Source organism: Podarcis muralis, chromosome 10 (genome assembly GCF_964188315.1).
Source record: "Podarcis muralis chromosome 10, rPodMur119.hap1.1, whole genome shotgun sequence".
Taxonomy (NCBI): Eukaryota; Metazoa; Chordata; class Lepidosauria; order Squamata; family Lacertidae; genus Podarcis; species Podarcis muralis.
In genome coordinates, this window is record NC_135664.1 from 72,443,580 (window position 1) to 72,457,598 (window position 14,019).

General features: G+C 50.1%; 1 protein-coding gene across 8 annotated transcripts in view; it reads left to right on the forward strand.

Moving 5' to 3' along the window:
- Positions 1-14,019, forward strand: part of FLNC (filamin C) — a 115,383-nt gene that overhangs the window by 53,961 nt on the left and 47,403 nt on the right. For all 8 annotated transcript variants that reach the window (XM_077935393.1, XM_077935390.1, XM_077935391.1 and 5 more), the window contains 10 exons: positions 707-844; positions 2,852-2,978; positions 3,906-4,042; positions 4,673-4,866; positions 5,225-5,338; positions 6,769-6,912; positions 8,707-8,830; positions 10,930-11,090; positions 12,722-12,812; positions 13,850-14,019. In XM_077935393.1, coding sequence (XP_077791519.1) covers positions 707-844; positions 2,852-2,978; positions 3,906-4,042; positions 4,673-4,866; positions 5,225-5,338; positions 6,769-6,912; positions 8,707-8,830; positions 10,930-11,090; positions 12,722-12,812; positions 13,850-14,019 — 1,400 coding nt within the window. The remainder of the gene's footprint in view (positions 1-706; positions 845-2,851; positions 2,979-3,905; positions 4,043-4,672; positions 4,867-5,224; positions 5,339-6,768; positions 6,913-8,706; positions 8,831-10,929; positions 11,091-12,721; positions 12,813-13,849) is intronic.

The following is a 14,019-nucleotide window of genomic DNA, read 5'->3' on the forward strand; positions in this document are numbered from 1 at the left end:
TTGACATCTGATGGGAAGGCGTTCCACAGGGCGGGTGCCACCACCGAGAAGGCCCTCTGCCTGGTTCCCTATACTTTGCTTCTCGCAGTGAGGGAACCGCCAGAAGGCCCTCGGCGCTGGACCTCAGTGTCCGGCCTGAACAATTGGGGTGGAGACGCTCCTTCAGGTATACAGGACTGAGGCCGTTTAGGGCTTTAAAGGCCAGCACCAACACTTTGAATTGTGCTTGGAAACGTACTGGGAGCCAATGTAGGTCTTTCAAGACCGGTGTTATGTGATCTCAGTGGCCGCCCCCAGTCACCAGTCTAGCTGCCGCATTCTGGAAAGGGGTTCCCTTTTTCAGAGGGAATAGCTGGAGCTTCAATTGGGCCAGATCTCCTCCACTGCCGCCCCTTTTGCTTGTCTTGCTCGCGAGTCGCTGCATGGAGGGTCTCTTTCGAGCTGACCCGGCCCTGGGTGTGCAACTGTCTGTTTGGGAGGCCCCTTACCCATAGCACCTGGGCGTCGTCGCAGTGCTTGGCTGGCCCCGGGCACCTTGGCAACATTTTGCGTGTGGCAGGCGTGTGGCGCTCCTTGCGGGCCCTGCCTGCCGGATCCCAGCCCTCTCCGGAGAGCATGTCTGCGGATCCGATGAAGCCAGGAGTGTGGGGAGTGAACCGCGTGGCCTGATCCTGCTAACCTGTGCCTTTTCTGTCCTCCTCCACAGCGTGCAGCCCCAACGCCTGTCGGGCTATGGGTCGCGGGCTCCAGCCCAAGGGGGTGCGAGTGAAGGAAGTGGCTGATTTCAAGGTGTACACTAAAGGTGCTGGCACCGGGGAGCTGAAAGTCGTGGTCAAGGGACCAAGTAAGTGCTGGGAAATTCACCCCAATCGAGGCTGGCGCTACCCTTTCTTTTCAGATTGCCGTATTTTTCGCTCCATAAGACGCACCTGACCATAAGACGCACCTAGTTTTTAGAGGAGGAAAACAAGAAAAAAAATATTCTGAACGAAACAGTGGCTGTATGATTTTTGTGGTTCATGCTGTGACCACAGACATGTGATTTGACAGCGAGTTTGGGGTAGCCCAATGCAAAAATCCCAAGAATCCATGTGGATCCATGCTTTGTAACCACGTTTTTGCGCCATTGCGGCCCCAGGAAACAGTGGGTGCGTGGTTTTTTTGGTGCAGGCTGTAGCCATAGACATGCTATGTGATCTGATGGTGAATTTGGGGTGACCCAATGCAAAAATCCTGAGGATCCACGTGGATCAGTGCTTTGTTATCACGTTTTAAGTGGGGCGGGAAGGAAAAACACTGAAGGGTCAAGGAGCACGTGTGGGGTGTGTGGAGAAGGAGCTTTTTAGTGAGCTGAGCCGGGGAGGAGGGAGGGAAAGAGAGCACACTCGCTTTAAAGCAGCCAACCAGACAGGAGCCACTTACACCCATGTAAGCGGCTCCTCTCCCGCTTTGCTGTTTCAAAGCGAAGCACGGAGGAGGGAAGGAAGGGGAACCATGGATCCTCTGCTCGCGACTGCAGCAGGATCCCCCCCGTCATCCGTAGGCATTCGCTCCATAAGACGCACAGACATTTCGCCTTACTTTTTAGGAAGAAAAAAGTGCGTCTTATGGAGCGAAAAATATGGTCATTTATTTGATTTTGCATATTAACATGTACAGTGAATGCTCGGGTTGCGAACGTGATCCGTGCGGGATGCATGTTCGCAACCTGCAGTGGCGTGTCTGCGCACGCGTGGGTTGCGATTCAGTGCTTCTGCGCATGCGCAAAGCGCAGTCTAGCGCTTCTGGGCATGTTCGACTGCCGAAAAAATGCAACCTGAAGCGTCTGTAACCCGAGGTATGACTGTACTGTACCTTCTTACCACAACACCTTAAAATTTTGCAGAGATATATCAAAACATAAATCATCAACGGGAGCTCACCCCATTGCGGGGATTTGAACCGCCGACCTTTTGATCGGCAAATCCTAGGCTCTGTGGTTTAACCCACAGCGCCACCTGCGTCCCCTTTCCACTAACTTACTGGGAGTTAAATAACAGAGCCGGCTCTGCCCTTAGGCAGGGTGCAATAGCCACCTTGGGCGACAGATGTAGAGGAAGGGCAGGGCAGCGGACTCTCATTTTCCCCATAGGCTCGTAAGCACAGGAGGGTGCCTGGTTCCCAGACTGCCAACGGCTACTGCGAGTGCAGGATGCTGCGGCCTGATTGCTGACAGGAGCAAGGCCTCGTCAGCATGTGACGCCTGCGCTCAGGGATCCGCAGTGGTTGTCGATTTGCTGCCAGGGCAAATTCAAGGTGTCGTTGCTATTAGTATACAAAGCTCTTGATAACCGGTTGACCCACACAATCGCCTTGCCCCAAATGTGCCCTTTTCGACCGGAAGAATTGGCACTGCTACGGGTACCGTAACCTGCTCCTCATTCGTAAGAACGTGACTGCTTAGCGTGGCAGTGCCTGAACTTTGGAACTCCTTGCCACTTGATGTCAAGCGCTCTTTTCGGCTCCTGCTAAAAACATTTTAGGCAAGCCTTCCCGGATTCTTAGAAATGCCGGCGCAATTCTTAACCTGTTTTAGCATTTTAAATTTTCCCACGTTTTAAAGTATTGTCTGTCTTTCTTGATTTTATCGATTTAACTTTCTGCAAACTGCTTTGAGGTCCCCGTCCCCCCCAATCAAACAGTGTATAAATCTTATCAAATAAATAAAGGTTCGTGGAAAGAGATGGAAGAATGAAATTGAATCCAGTGAAGAAACTGGCCAAGCAATCGCTCGATTGGCTGGGCACTTTGTACATGCCCAGGTTCCCGTGTCCCTGCCATTCACACCTTTGCTCCCGCCCCTTTTTCGCAGAAGGCACTGAGGAGCCGGTGAAGGTTCGGGACGTTGGCGACGGGGTGTACGAATGCGACTACTACCCGACTGTCCCTGGGAAATACGTGGTGTCCATCACATGGGGCGGCTATGCCATCCCGAGGAGGTAAGAAAAACGCTGTGTGGGGCAGGGCACGATCCTGTGCGTGCAGAAACGGTGCCCGAGGCGAGCGGAATTTACACTCTTGAGAATCCCGGCTGCCTTTCTTTCTCAAAGCAAGCTTCTAGCCCTCATTGATGTGAAAATATTTGGCTGATTAATATTCCGCAGCCTGATTAGTACTCGACTGCCTTTTTAATGTGCTTGCATGAGGGTTGTGGTTTGGTTGCTTCTGTTGTAGCTATTTATTTGTGCTTTATTTTATATTTTTATCTTGTGAACCACCCTGAGATCTTATTATTATTACTATACAGCAAGAAAAGAAAAAAGAGAAAACACAAATACAAACTTACACACAGGAATAACAATAGACACAGAATTTTCCTAACAAACAGTGAGACATAAATTGGTCTTAACACTAAAGACCGAACCTCCTGTCTATTCCATATTTCGATTTCATATAACTTATTGCCAATACACACTTTTATCAGAATTAAACTTTTTCTTAATATATCTTAATTCTTATATCTGCCTTTCAACTGTTACTAAAGTTCCTCGAATGCTGCAACCGAGTTTAAACTACTATATTTATATTTCAAATATTCTTTGAAAACCTCCCATTTTCAAACAAATTCCTGAGATCTTTTGATGAAGGGCAGTATATACAACAACATTTCCTTGATAAGGGAAATGTCTGGTGAACTCTCTGCAGCCCAGGAGGACTAGATAGTGTTCAACTCTACAATTCCATGGGTGTTCTATGAATTCTGCAAAAAGAGAAAAATCTTTTGCACGTGTTTTTATGGAACAAAACTCAATTTGAGTTTCCTTTAGGGCGCTCGTGGAGTCTAGGGTGGCTGGTTCCAGCTTTCAAGACTGGCTCCCAATCTTGGTGTGGCATGGACTTAACTGTTTTTCTCCCCCCCCCTCCAGTCCCTTTGAGGTGCTGGTGGGTCCAGAGGCTGGAGTGCAGAAGGTCAGGGCCTGGGGCCCTGGCTTGGAGACTGGCGTGGTGGGCAAGTCGGCAGATTTTGTTGTCGAGGCCATTGGCACAGAAGTGGGCACCCTTGGTAAGTCACAGCGGGGGCGAGGTGGCTTGGGCTGGAGGTGTGTTTGGAGCCACCACTGTGAAACACCAGTGAAGCAAACTCTAGTAATTTTCAGGAGCGCTCAGGCTTTTTGGGTTGCTTAATTTGGGATGAAACATTGACGTTATCTGCAACACCCGATTGCTTGGGGTTTAGATGACGCTTTGTCATGAATTGCAAACTCAAGCGGTGTGTGCAGACAGAAATCGGGGAAACAATGATTGCAAAACAATCATTTTTTATCCAGGACGCATAAAAGGAAGCCAAAGGTCATGGTTTATCTATGGAACTCCCTTCCATAGGGGGCATCGAGGGCCACCAACTTGGCTGACTTTAAAAGGGGACTGCCATATTTTTCGCTCCGTAAGACGCACCTGACCATAAGACGCACCTAGTTTTTAAAGGGGGGAAGCAAGAAAAAAATATTCTGCACAGAGCATGTAAACGGCTCTCGCTTTTCTTGCTTTAAACTCTTCCGTTTGTTCCAATCTTTCTTTTTGGTGTGCTACAGTGATGTGGGTTGTGGCCAGTCCAGGAAACCGTGGCTTGGTGATCTGCTCTCAGCCTAACCTGTGTACCCTTTGCCCTCTCTCTCTCTCTCCTTCCCTGCAGGCTTCTCCATTGAGGGTCCCTCTCAGGCCAAGATCGAATGCGACGACAAGGGTGACGGCTCTTGCGATGTCCGCTACTGGCCGACTGAACCGGGCGAGTACGCCGTGCACGTGATCTGCGACGACGAGGACATCAAGGACAGCCCCTTCATCGCTCACATCCTGCCTGCCACCAACGAGTACTTCCCAGAGAAGGTAGGCGCTACCCAGTCGGCCCAGTCGGAGGTAACCGTCCGTGCCAATCGCTATCACGTTCTTTGGTTCCTTGCGAGACTCCTTGTGGATCAGAACCTGGATGGAAGGAGTAAACAGGGGAGCCTTCTTGGCCAGGCCAATGCCCGCCCCCCCCCCCAGTCCAGCTTCCTGATCTCATAGTGGCCAAATCAGGATTCGAACACAAGACCCCCCTCCCGTCCTGCGGTTTCCAGCAACTGGTATTCAAAAGCATTTACTGCAACCTTTTGCAGGAGGTGCAGACGCCTGATGGTTGTCAAACAGCACCCTGAGGTTGCTCCCGGCTCCCCTAACTCCCTCCTCTGCCTCTTTGCACCAGGTAAAAGCTTTCGGTCCGGGGCTGGAACCCGTCGGCTGCATTGTGAACAAGCCGGCAGAGTTCACCATCGACGCCAGAGGGGCAGGGAAAGCAGAACTCAAGATCTACGCCCAGGTAAGTGGCAAGCCAGATGTACTGACGACTCCTCTGTGTTTTTTGCAAAGCTGGTCACTCTGGGATGCTATTTCCTGAACCGACATTGGTCCCCGATTTCCAGCACAATTTCTTTTCTTTCTTAAATTTTATTTTCAAAGTTTAAAAAAGAAAACAATTTTTTTGCACACACACACACACCCGCGGACTGTCTTGCCAGAGTGGTGCATGCTCTAGTTATCTCCCGTTCGGACTACTGCAATGCGCTCTAACTGGGGCTACCTTTGAAGGTGACCCAGAAACTACAACTAATCCAGAATGTGGCAGCTAGACTGATGACTGGGACCGTCCGCCGAGACCACGTAACACCGGTCCTGAAAGACCTACATTGGCTCCCAGTACGTTTCCGAGCACAATTCAAAGTGTTGGTGCTGACCTTTAAAGCCCTAAACGGCCTCAGTCCAGTATATCTGAAGGAGCATCTCCACCCCCATCGTTCTGCCCAGACACTGAGGTCCAGCACCGAGGGCCTTCTGGCGGTTCCCTCACTGCGAGAAGTGAGGTTACTGGGAACCAGGCAGAGGGCCTTCTCGGTGGTGGCACCTGCCCTATGGAACTCCCTCCTACCAGATGTCAAAGAGAACAACAACTACCAGACTTTTAGAAGACATCTGAAGGCAGCCCTGTTTAGGGAAGCTTTTAATGTTTAATAGGTTATTGTATTTTAGTGTTTTGCTGGAAGCCGCCCAGAGTGGCTGGGGAAACCCAACCAGATGGGCGGGGTATGTGTGTGTGTGTATATATTATTATTATTATTATTATTATTATTATTATTATTATTATTATTATTATATCATTCATATCAGTACCTTTATAGGGTTCCCTGAAACCCAAACTCCCCCCCCCCCACTCCACCCCGTGGCTTCCAAAATTTCTCTTCCTTTTTAAAAGTGCATCTAATTACCTTTATGGGACGCGGGTGGTGCTGTGGGTTAAACCACAGAGCCTAGGACTTGCCGATCAGAAGGTCGGTGGTTCGAATCCCCACGACGGGGTGAGCTCCCGTTGCTCAGTCCCTGCTCCTGCCAACCTAGCAGTTCGAAAGCACATAAAAATGCAAGTAGATAAATAGATACCTCTCGGTGGGAAGGTAAACGGCATTTCCATGCACTGCTCTGGTTCCTCAGAAGCGGCTTAGTCATGCTAGCCACATGACCCGGAAGCTGTGCGCCGGCTCCCTCGGCCAGTAAAGCGAGATGAGCGCCGCAACCCCAGAGTCAGTCACAACTGGACCTAATGGCCAGGGGTCCCTTGGTTAGCCTTGGAGCCTTGGTTAGCCTTGCCATTTCCACATATGAGACTTCCAGAGTCATTTCTTGGCCGCTCCAGAGGGTGGCAGAGAGAGAGAACCCGGCAGCCTGCTGTTTACACGAGACGCCTTTTCTTTCTAGGATGCAGAAGGCGTCCCCATTGACATCAAAATCAAGGACAACGGTGACGGCACTTTCTCCTGCGTCTACGTCCCCACCAAGGCCATCAAGCACACCATCATCATCAGCTGGGGAGGAGTCAACGTTCCCAAGAGCCCCTTCCGGGTGAGTGTGGGGTTCGGCAGAGAATTGTTGAAGGGACCCAGGGGTCATCTAGTCCAACCCCGCTTTGCAACGCGGGAATCGCAGGTCATGAACCCCTGGCAAGTGATTCTGCTTAAAAACTTCCAAGGAAGGAGATTCCAGCACCTCTCAAGGAAGACCACTGTCGGACAGTGCTTGCCGCCAGAAAGTTCTTCCGAATGCTTAGCTGGAATCTCCTTCTTTGCAACTTGAAGCCTCGGGTTCGAATCCTACCCTCCGGAGCAGCAGAAAAACAAGCTTGCTCTCTCTTCGATGGGACAGCCCTTCAGATATTTGAGGATGGCTCTCCTCTCGGTCTCCGGGTTAAACTTACCCGGCTCCTTCGACCGTTCCTCATCCGGCGTGTTTTCCAGACCCTCGATCATCTGGGTTGCCCTCCTCTGCGCATATATATATAAATGTTTTTATTAGCAATTTCAACATAACAACATATCAAAACATATCATATTCATTATTTTCATTATTTTCTCCCTGTTTTTCCCACCCCCCAAACACTTCCACCCTCCCCCAAAGACTTCCCTCAGCTCCTCCTCTCTGAATTCTCAGCACGTATTATTCTCTGCATGTTAAAAAATTATACAGATCCTTACATTATCTGTCTACCATGTTATCAATCAATCAATCAATCAATCAATCTGTGTATGTTTATTCAAAACCTGCCAAGGAGTCCAACTCATTTTGTTGTCTTTTTAAGTAATTTGTGAAAAGTTCCCCTTCTTCTTTAAAGTCACGGTTGTCCTTACCTCGCAGTTTGTATGTCAGTTTAGCCAGCTCTGCGTAGTTCGTCAATTTCTCTTGCCATTGTTCTTTTGTTTCCTCATTCTTCCATCCTTGTGCTATCAAGACTCTTGCCGCTGTTGTTGCATACATGAATAAATAAATAAATATATTCTTGGTTTTCCTTGGCAGGTCCCACAATCCCAAACAAAAATGCTTCTGGTTTTTTTTACAAATGTCATTTCAAACATTTTTTTTTTCAATTCATTATATATCATTTCCCAATTTTTTAAAATTTTTCTACATTCCCACCACATATGATAAAAAGTCCCCTCCTTTTCTTTTCATTTCCAACACAGGTTTGACCCGGTTTTGTACATTTTTGCTATCTGTACTGGTGTCATGGGACGCGGGTGGCGCTGTGGGTTAAACCACAGAGCCTAGGACTTGCCGATCAGAAGGTCGCGGTTCGAATCCCCGCGATGGGGTGAGCTCCCGTTGCTCGGTCCCTGCTCCTGCCAACCTAGCCGTTTGAAAGCACGTCAAAGTACAAGTAGATAAATAGGTACCACTCCGGCGGGAAGGTAAACGGCGTTTCCGTGCGCTGCTCTGATTTGCCAGAAGCGGCTTAGTCCTGCCGGCCACATGATCCGGATGCTGTATGCCGGCTCCCTCGGCCAATAAAGCGAGATGAGCGCCACAACCCCAGAGTCGGTCACGACTGGACCTAATGGTCAGGGGTCCCTTTACCTTTACTGGTGTTATAGTAGCTTCCGCTGTCCACTGCCCCCAGTACCTGGCACCACTGAGCTCTGGTGGCAAACAGCAACTGTTCAAATTCTCATTTCCCACATGTTAGCCTAATCCTCTTTAATCGCTCCCTAATCTTGCGTCCGTCGCCACATCTAGTGGCAGCGAGTTCCGTAAGCTAACTGCGCGATGCACTTCCCCAAGACTGTCTTTCGCCTCCTGTCCCTACGGAAAGTCACACCGCCCTCCTAAACCTTTCGCGTTAATCCTCTCTCTTCTTCCCCGCAGGTGGCCGTCGGCGAAGGCAGCCACCCCGACAAAGTCAAGGTCTATGGCCCTGGCGTGGAGAAGACGGGTCTGAAGGCCAATGAGCCCACGTACTTCACGGTGGACTGCAGCGAGGCAGGGCAAGGTCAGTATCCTCAGAGGAGTGTCATGACTCAAAAGGAAGCTGCTTTGATCCGGGGTCAGAGCCATTGGTCAGCCGAGCCCAATATTGTCGACACAGGCTGGCAGCATTTCTCTGGAGTCTAAGGGCAGGGAAGGTGTTTGAGGAATCTGGGAGGGCTTGATCCAGGACCTTAGCACCACGGTGCTCAGCTGGTTAGTTTCTGGGGCATCCTGACTTAGGAGTCATCTGCTCCCCATCAGCTGTTAGAATAATCGAATCATAGAGTTAGGGACCCCGGGGTCATCTAGTCCAACCCGCCGCAATGCAGGAATCTCGGCTAAAACCTCCATGACAGACAGCTGCCCAACTTCTGCTTAAAAACCTCCAAGGAAGGAGAGCCTGTTCCACTTTTCTCTGGGGCTTTGTTCGGATTTCAAGAAGGGTTGCGTTGCTGTTGTTATGATTTAATATCAATATCACTGCTTTTTTCCGGGGGGGGGGGGTATCCAGGGATACACACACCCCTAAACATGTTGTGAACCTAAGTTTGGCCTCGCTGAGAAGCAGTATTTCAATATGAAAATGAGGGGACGCGGGTGGCGCTGTGGGGTAAGCCACAGAGCCTAGGACTTGCCAATCAGAAGGTCGGCGGTTCGAATCCCCGCGACGGGGTGAGCTCCCGTTGCTTGGTCCCTGCTCCTGCCAACCTAGCAGTTCGAAAGCACGTCAAAGTGCAAGTAGATAAATAGGTACCACTCTGGCGGGAAGGTAAACGGCTTTTCTGTGCGCTGCTCTGGTTTGGCAGAAGCGGCTTAGTCCTGCTAGCCACATGACCCGGAAGCTGTACGCCGGCTCCCTCGGCCAGTAAAGCGAGATGAGCGCTGCAACCCCAGAGTCATCCGCAACTGGACCTAATGGTCAGGGGTCCCTTTACCTTTAGGAGAGTACCCCTAAACATTTTTTAAAGAAAAAAAGCACTAAATGATATTAACTTATCTAAGCTTAAGGTCTTGCAGCAGGGTCACAACTTTAAAGGTAAAGGTAAAGGGACCCCTGACCATTAGGTCTAGTTGTGAACGACTCTGGGGTTGCGCGCTCATCTGGCTTTATTGGCCAAGGGAGCCAGCGTACAGCTTCCGGGTCATGTGGCCAGCATGACTAAGCCGCTTCTGGCGAACCAGAGCAGCGCACACAAACGCCGGAGCGGTACCTATTTATCTACTTGCACTTTGACATGCTTTTGAGCTGCTGGGTTGGCAGGAGCAGGGACCAAGCAACGGGAGCTCACCCCGTCGCGGGGATTCGAACCGCCAACCTTCTGATCGGCAAGCCCTAGACTCTGTGGTTTAACCCACAGTGCCACCTGCGTCCCGGTCAACTTTAAAACCCAGTATTAAAAACAACTTCCAATTGCGAAAGGTGGGTCCTAAAAACATGTACGAATACACTAGCAGCTCAGCTTATGTTACCCTCGGGTAACGTAAACTTTGGGTTCCGAAAGAGGCAAACCTGGAGGTGGTTTGCCTGTGTGGCATGTGCAGAGGCGCTCTACCAGGTCATGCGCATGTGCAGAAGTGGTCCCTCCGGTTCCAGAAACCTTGGGACCCGACGGGAGCTCCGGAACGGGTCCCATCCGCAACCAAAGTTACCACTGTAGAGACGTACCTCTGAAGTCAAACAGAATCTGTTCCGGAAATCTGTTCAACTTCTGAAACGTTCAGAAACCAAGGTGTGGCTTCCGATTGATTTCAGGCGCACCGGAAACAACAGCTGAAGCCGCGCTGGACGTTCGGCTTCCAGAAAAACGTTTGAAAACCAGAACACTCACTTCCGGTTTTCGATCGTTCGGGAGCCGGAACGTTCAACTCCCAAGGCGTTTGGGAGCCGATGTACGACTGTAATAATAACGACAATAATAATACAATGAAGGTAGAATAATGGAATCATAGGATTTGGGGCAGCAGGGGGGAACAAGGGTGGGGCTTAGGGAGACGGTTTCTGTAGGGCCTGCCCACCCATGACCATTTGGGACCAGCACCCCTGGGTGCAGACCAGAGTTCGGCCCTCGGCCGCCTTTGGCGCATCTCATTTGTCATGCCCCTCCTTGGCTGTCTTTGCAGGGGACGTCAGCATCGGTATAAAATGTGCCCCCGGCGTTGTGGGACCGGTGGAAGCCGACATCGACTTTGACATCATCAAGAATGACAATGACACCTTCACCGTCAAATACACCCCACCCGGTCCTGGGCGCTACACCATCATGGTCCTCTTTGCCAACCAGGTAAAAGGAAGCGAAAGGGGCGAGGGGGGGGGCTTAATTCCTGGTGGAATCACTGGTAGGCTTAGAGCAGGGGTCAGCAACCTTTTCCAGCCGTAGGCCGGTCCACCGTCCCTCAGACCTTGTGGGGGGCCGGACTATATTTTGAAAAAAAGAAATGAACGAATTCCTATGCCCCACAAATAACCCAGAGGTGCATTTTAAATAAAAGCACACCTTCTACTCATGTAAAAACATGCTGATTCCCAGACCATCCACGGGCCGGATTGAGAAGGCGATTGGGCCGGATCCAGCCCCCGAGCCTTAGTTTGCCTACCCATGCTCCATGGCATGTGGTCATTCATTCTGTCCTTGCAGGGCCGGATTTCAGTTTGATGAGTCCCTAAACTACTGAAGGTAATGGGGCCCTTTCTATGTCCAGCTGTCCTTTGCCAACAACAAATGGTCGCTGATTTTTGTGTTGAATATGTGCTATATGGTAATTGATGGACCTAATAGGTATCTCAAGCCATTTGCACATGTTGCAGTGCAACCAGTCCATGCAGAATGCAGGCACCCTATATATAGAAAGGGGCAAACCAGTGATATTTTAGGGAACAGGCTAGCAGACGGGGCCCATGACTTACATCATAGGAGCCTACACAACACAAAGCACCTTTCTGTATGTAGGTTTTATTTAATTTGTTTTTTGTCTTAGATTTCGAAAATGTACATCCAGCTTTTTTCCCCTTTAAATTTTTTGTTTTAAATTATTACTTATTTATTTTGACATGCATACAGAGCAATAACATACAGACACTTAAGAAACAAATAAACAAATAGAAAAAAGGAATAAAGACAGAAGGGAGTAAAGAAAAGGAGGTATACAGAGAATATATGAGTAAACACTGCTCTAAAAGATCACATGCTGATATGTTTGGACTAAACTTGTAAAGCTGATCTTGAATATATTAAAGTATAACAGGGGTCAGCAACCTTTTTCAGCCGTGGGCCGGTCCAGCATCCCTCAGACCATGTGATGGGCTGCACTATATTATTGGGGAGGAAATGAACGAATTCCTATGCCCCACAAATAACCCACAGATGCATTTTAAATAAAAGCACACATTCTACTCATGTAAAAACACGCTGATTCCCAGACCGTCCGCGGGCCGGATTGAGAAGGCGATTGGGCCGGATCCGGCCCCCGGGCCTTAGGTTATTCTCTTATAATAAAAGAAGTAAGGTACTGACACATGAATTGCAATGCAAATAAGAACCTTAAAGTAATAAAGATAATGAGCACTGGTGGAGGGAATTTGCAAGGGTGTATTAACACTCACCCATTTTCCTTTAATTTTTTGGGGGCCCCCAAGAGAGTGGGGCCCTAAACTATAGCTTGCTTAGTTTCTACATAAATCCCACACTGATTATGGGGACACAGGCCACCCCAGAATCCTCCCTTCAGCACCTGGGCAATCTTAAGCGCCGGACACCCCTTTTTTCTGAAGATAGGTGTGTGTGGGGAATATGTGGAAGGAGAGAGGGGGCGTCTCTGCCTGTTCCTGCCACCAGAGGCCAAAGGGTAGATAGAGCGCATGATCTTGCGGGGGAGAGATGTGATCTTTGCTCATCCTGTTTCTTTCTTTTTCCAGGAGATCCCCATCAGCCCTTTCCACATCAAGGTAGACCCATCGCACGATGCCACCAAGGTGAAGGCAGAGGGGCCTGGACTCAGCCGGACAGGTGAGCAGCGGCCAAGGAGAGGTGGGGGGGGGCAGAGGGGGAGTCCCACCCCAAAAGATCGCCTCCGAGAGTGCAGCCCCGCCTAGAGATCTCATGGGGACCAGGGACAATACGATATCTTTATTGTCATTGTCCCATAGAGAACAACAAAATTGAAAATCTACATAAAACATTCATAACCCAACAAGGCTGATATCCCAACTATCCCAGCCTGGTTAGCCCCCCCCAAAACTCTGATACCCCATTTTTAAATACAATATACTCCCATACAGGGGATGCGTGTGGCGCTGTGGGTTAAACCACAGAGCCTGAGGCTTGCCGATCAGAAGGTCGGCGGTTCAAATCCCTGCGACGGGGTGAGCTCCCGTTGCTCGGTCCCTGCTCCTGCCAACCTAGCAGTTCGAAAGCATGTCAAAGTGCAAGTAGATAAATAGGTACCGCTCCGGCGGGAAGGTAAACGGCGTTTCCGTGCGCTGCTCTGGTTCGCCAGAAGCGGCTTAGTAATGCTGGCCACATGACCCGGAAGCTGTACGCCGGCTCCCTCGGCCAGTAAAGCGAGATGAGCGCCGCAACCCCAGAGTCGGTCATGACTGGATCTAATGGTCAGGGTCCCTTTATACTCGCATACAGACTACCTTAAATAATTCAATATCTTCTCAAACCAATCCTCCTCCTTCTCACTGACCTTATGTATTGGAATTTGCTGCAATTTAATAAAATGTAAAAAAAGAATTGTAGAGTTCGAAGGGGCCATCTAGGGGCCATCTAGTCCAACCCCCTGCAATGCGGGAATCTCAACTAAAGCATGCATGACATAGGTACCTTTGTCTCTCTGCAGCCAGATACTGCAGCCGAGAAGGTCCTATGGGGTGGTGTTTGGTGGGGAGGGTCGCAGCCATGGCCTTAATCCTCGGTTCAGGAAGCTGCAGGCTGAGCAGAGAAGCTATGGGGGGTGCCCTCCTTGGTTTCCTGCAAGGGGGGAAGACTGGCGCCAGAGGACTGAGGGTCTCTGCCCTGCTGTGTCCTTTCCTTCTCAGGGGTGGAGGTCGGGAAGCCCACCCACTTCACGGTCTTCACCAAGGGGGCTGGCAAAGCCAAGCTGGACGTCCACTTTGCCGGCGCCACCAAGGGAGAGGTTGTGCGGGACTTTGAGATAATCGACAACCACGACTACTCTTACACCGTCAAGTACACGGCCGTGCAACAG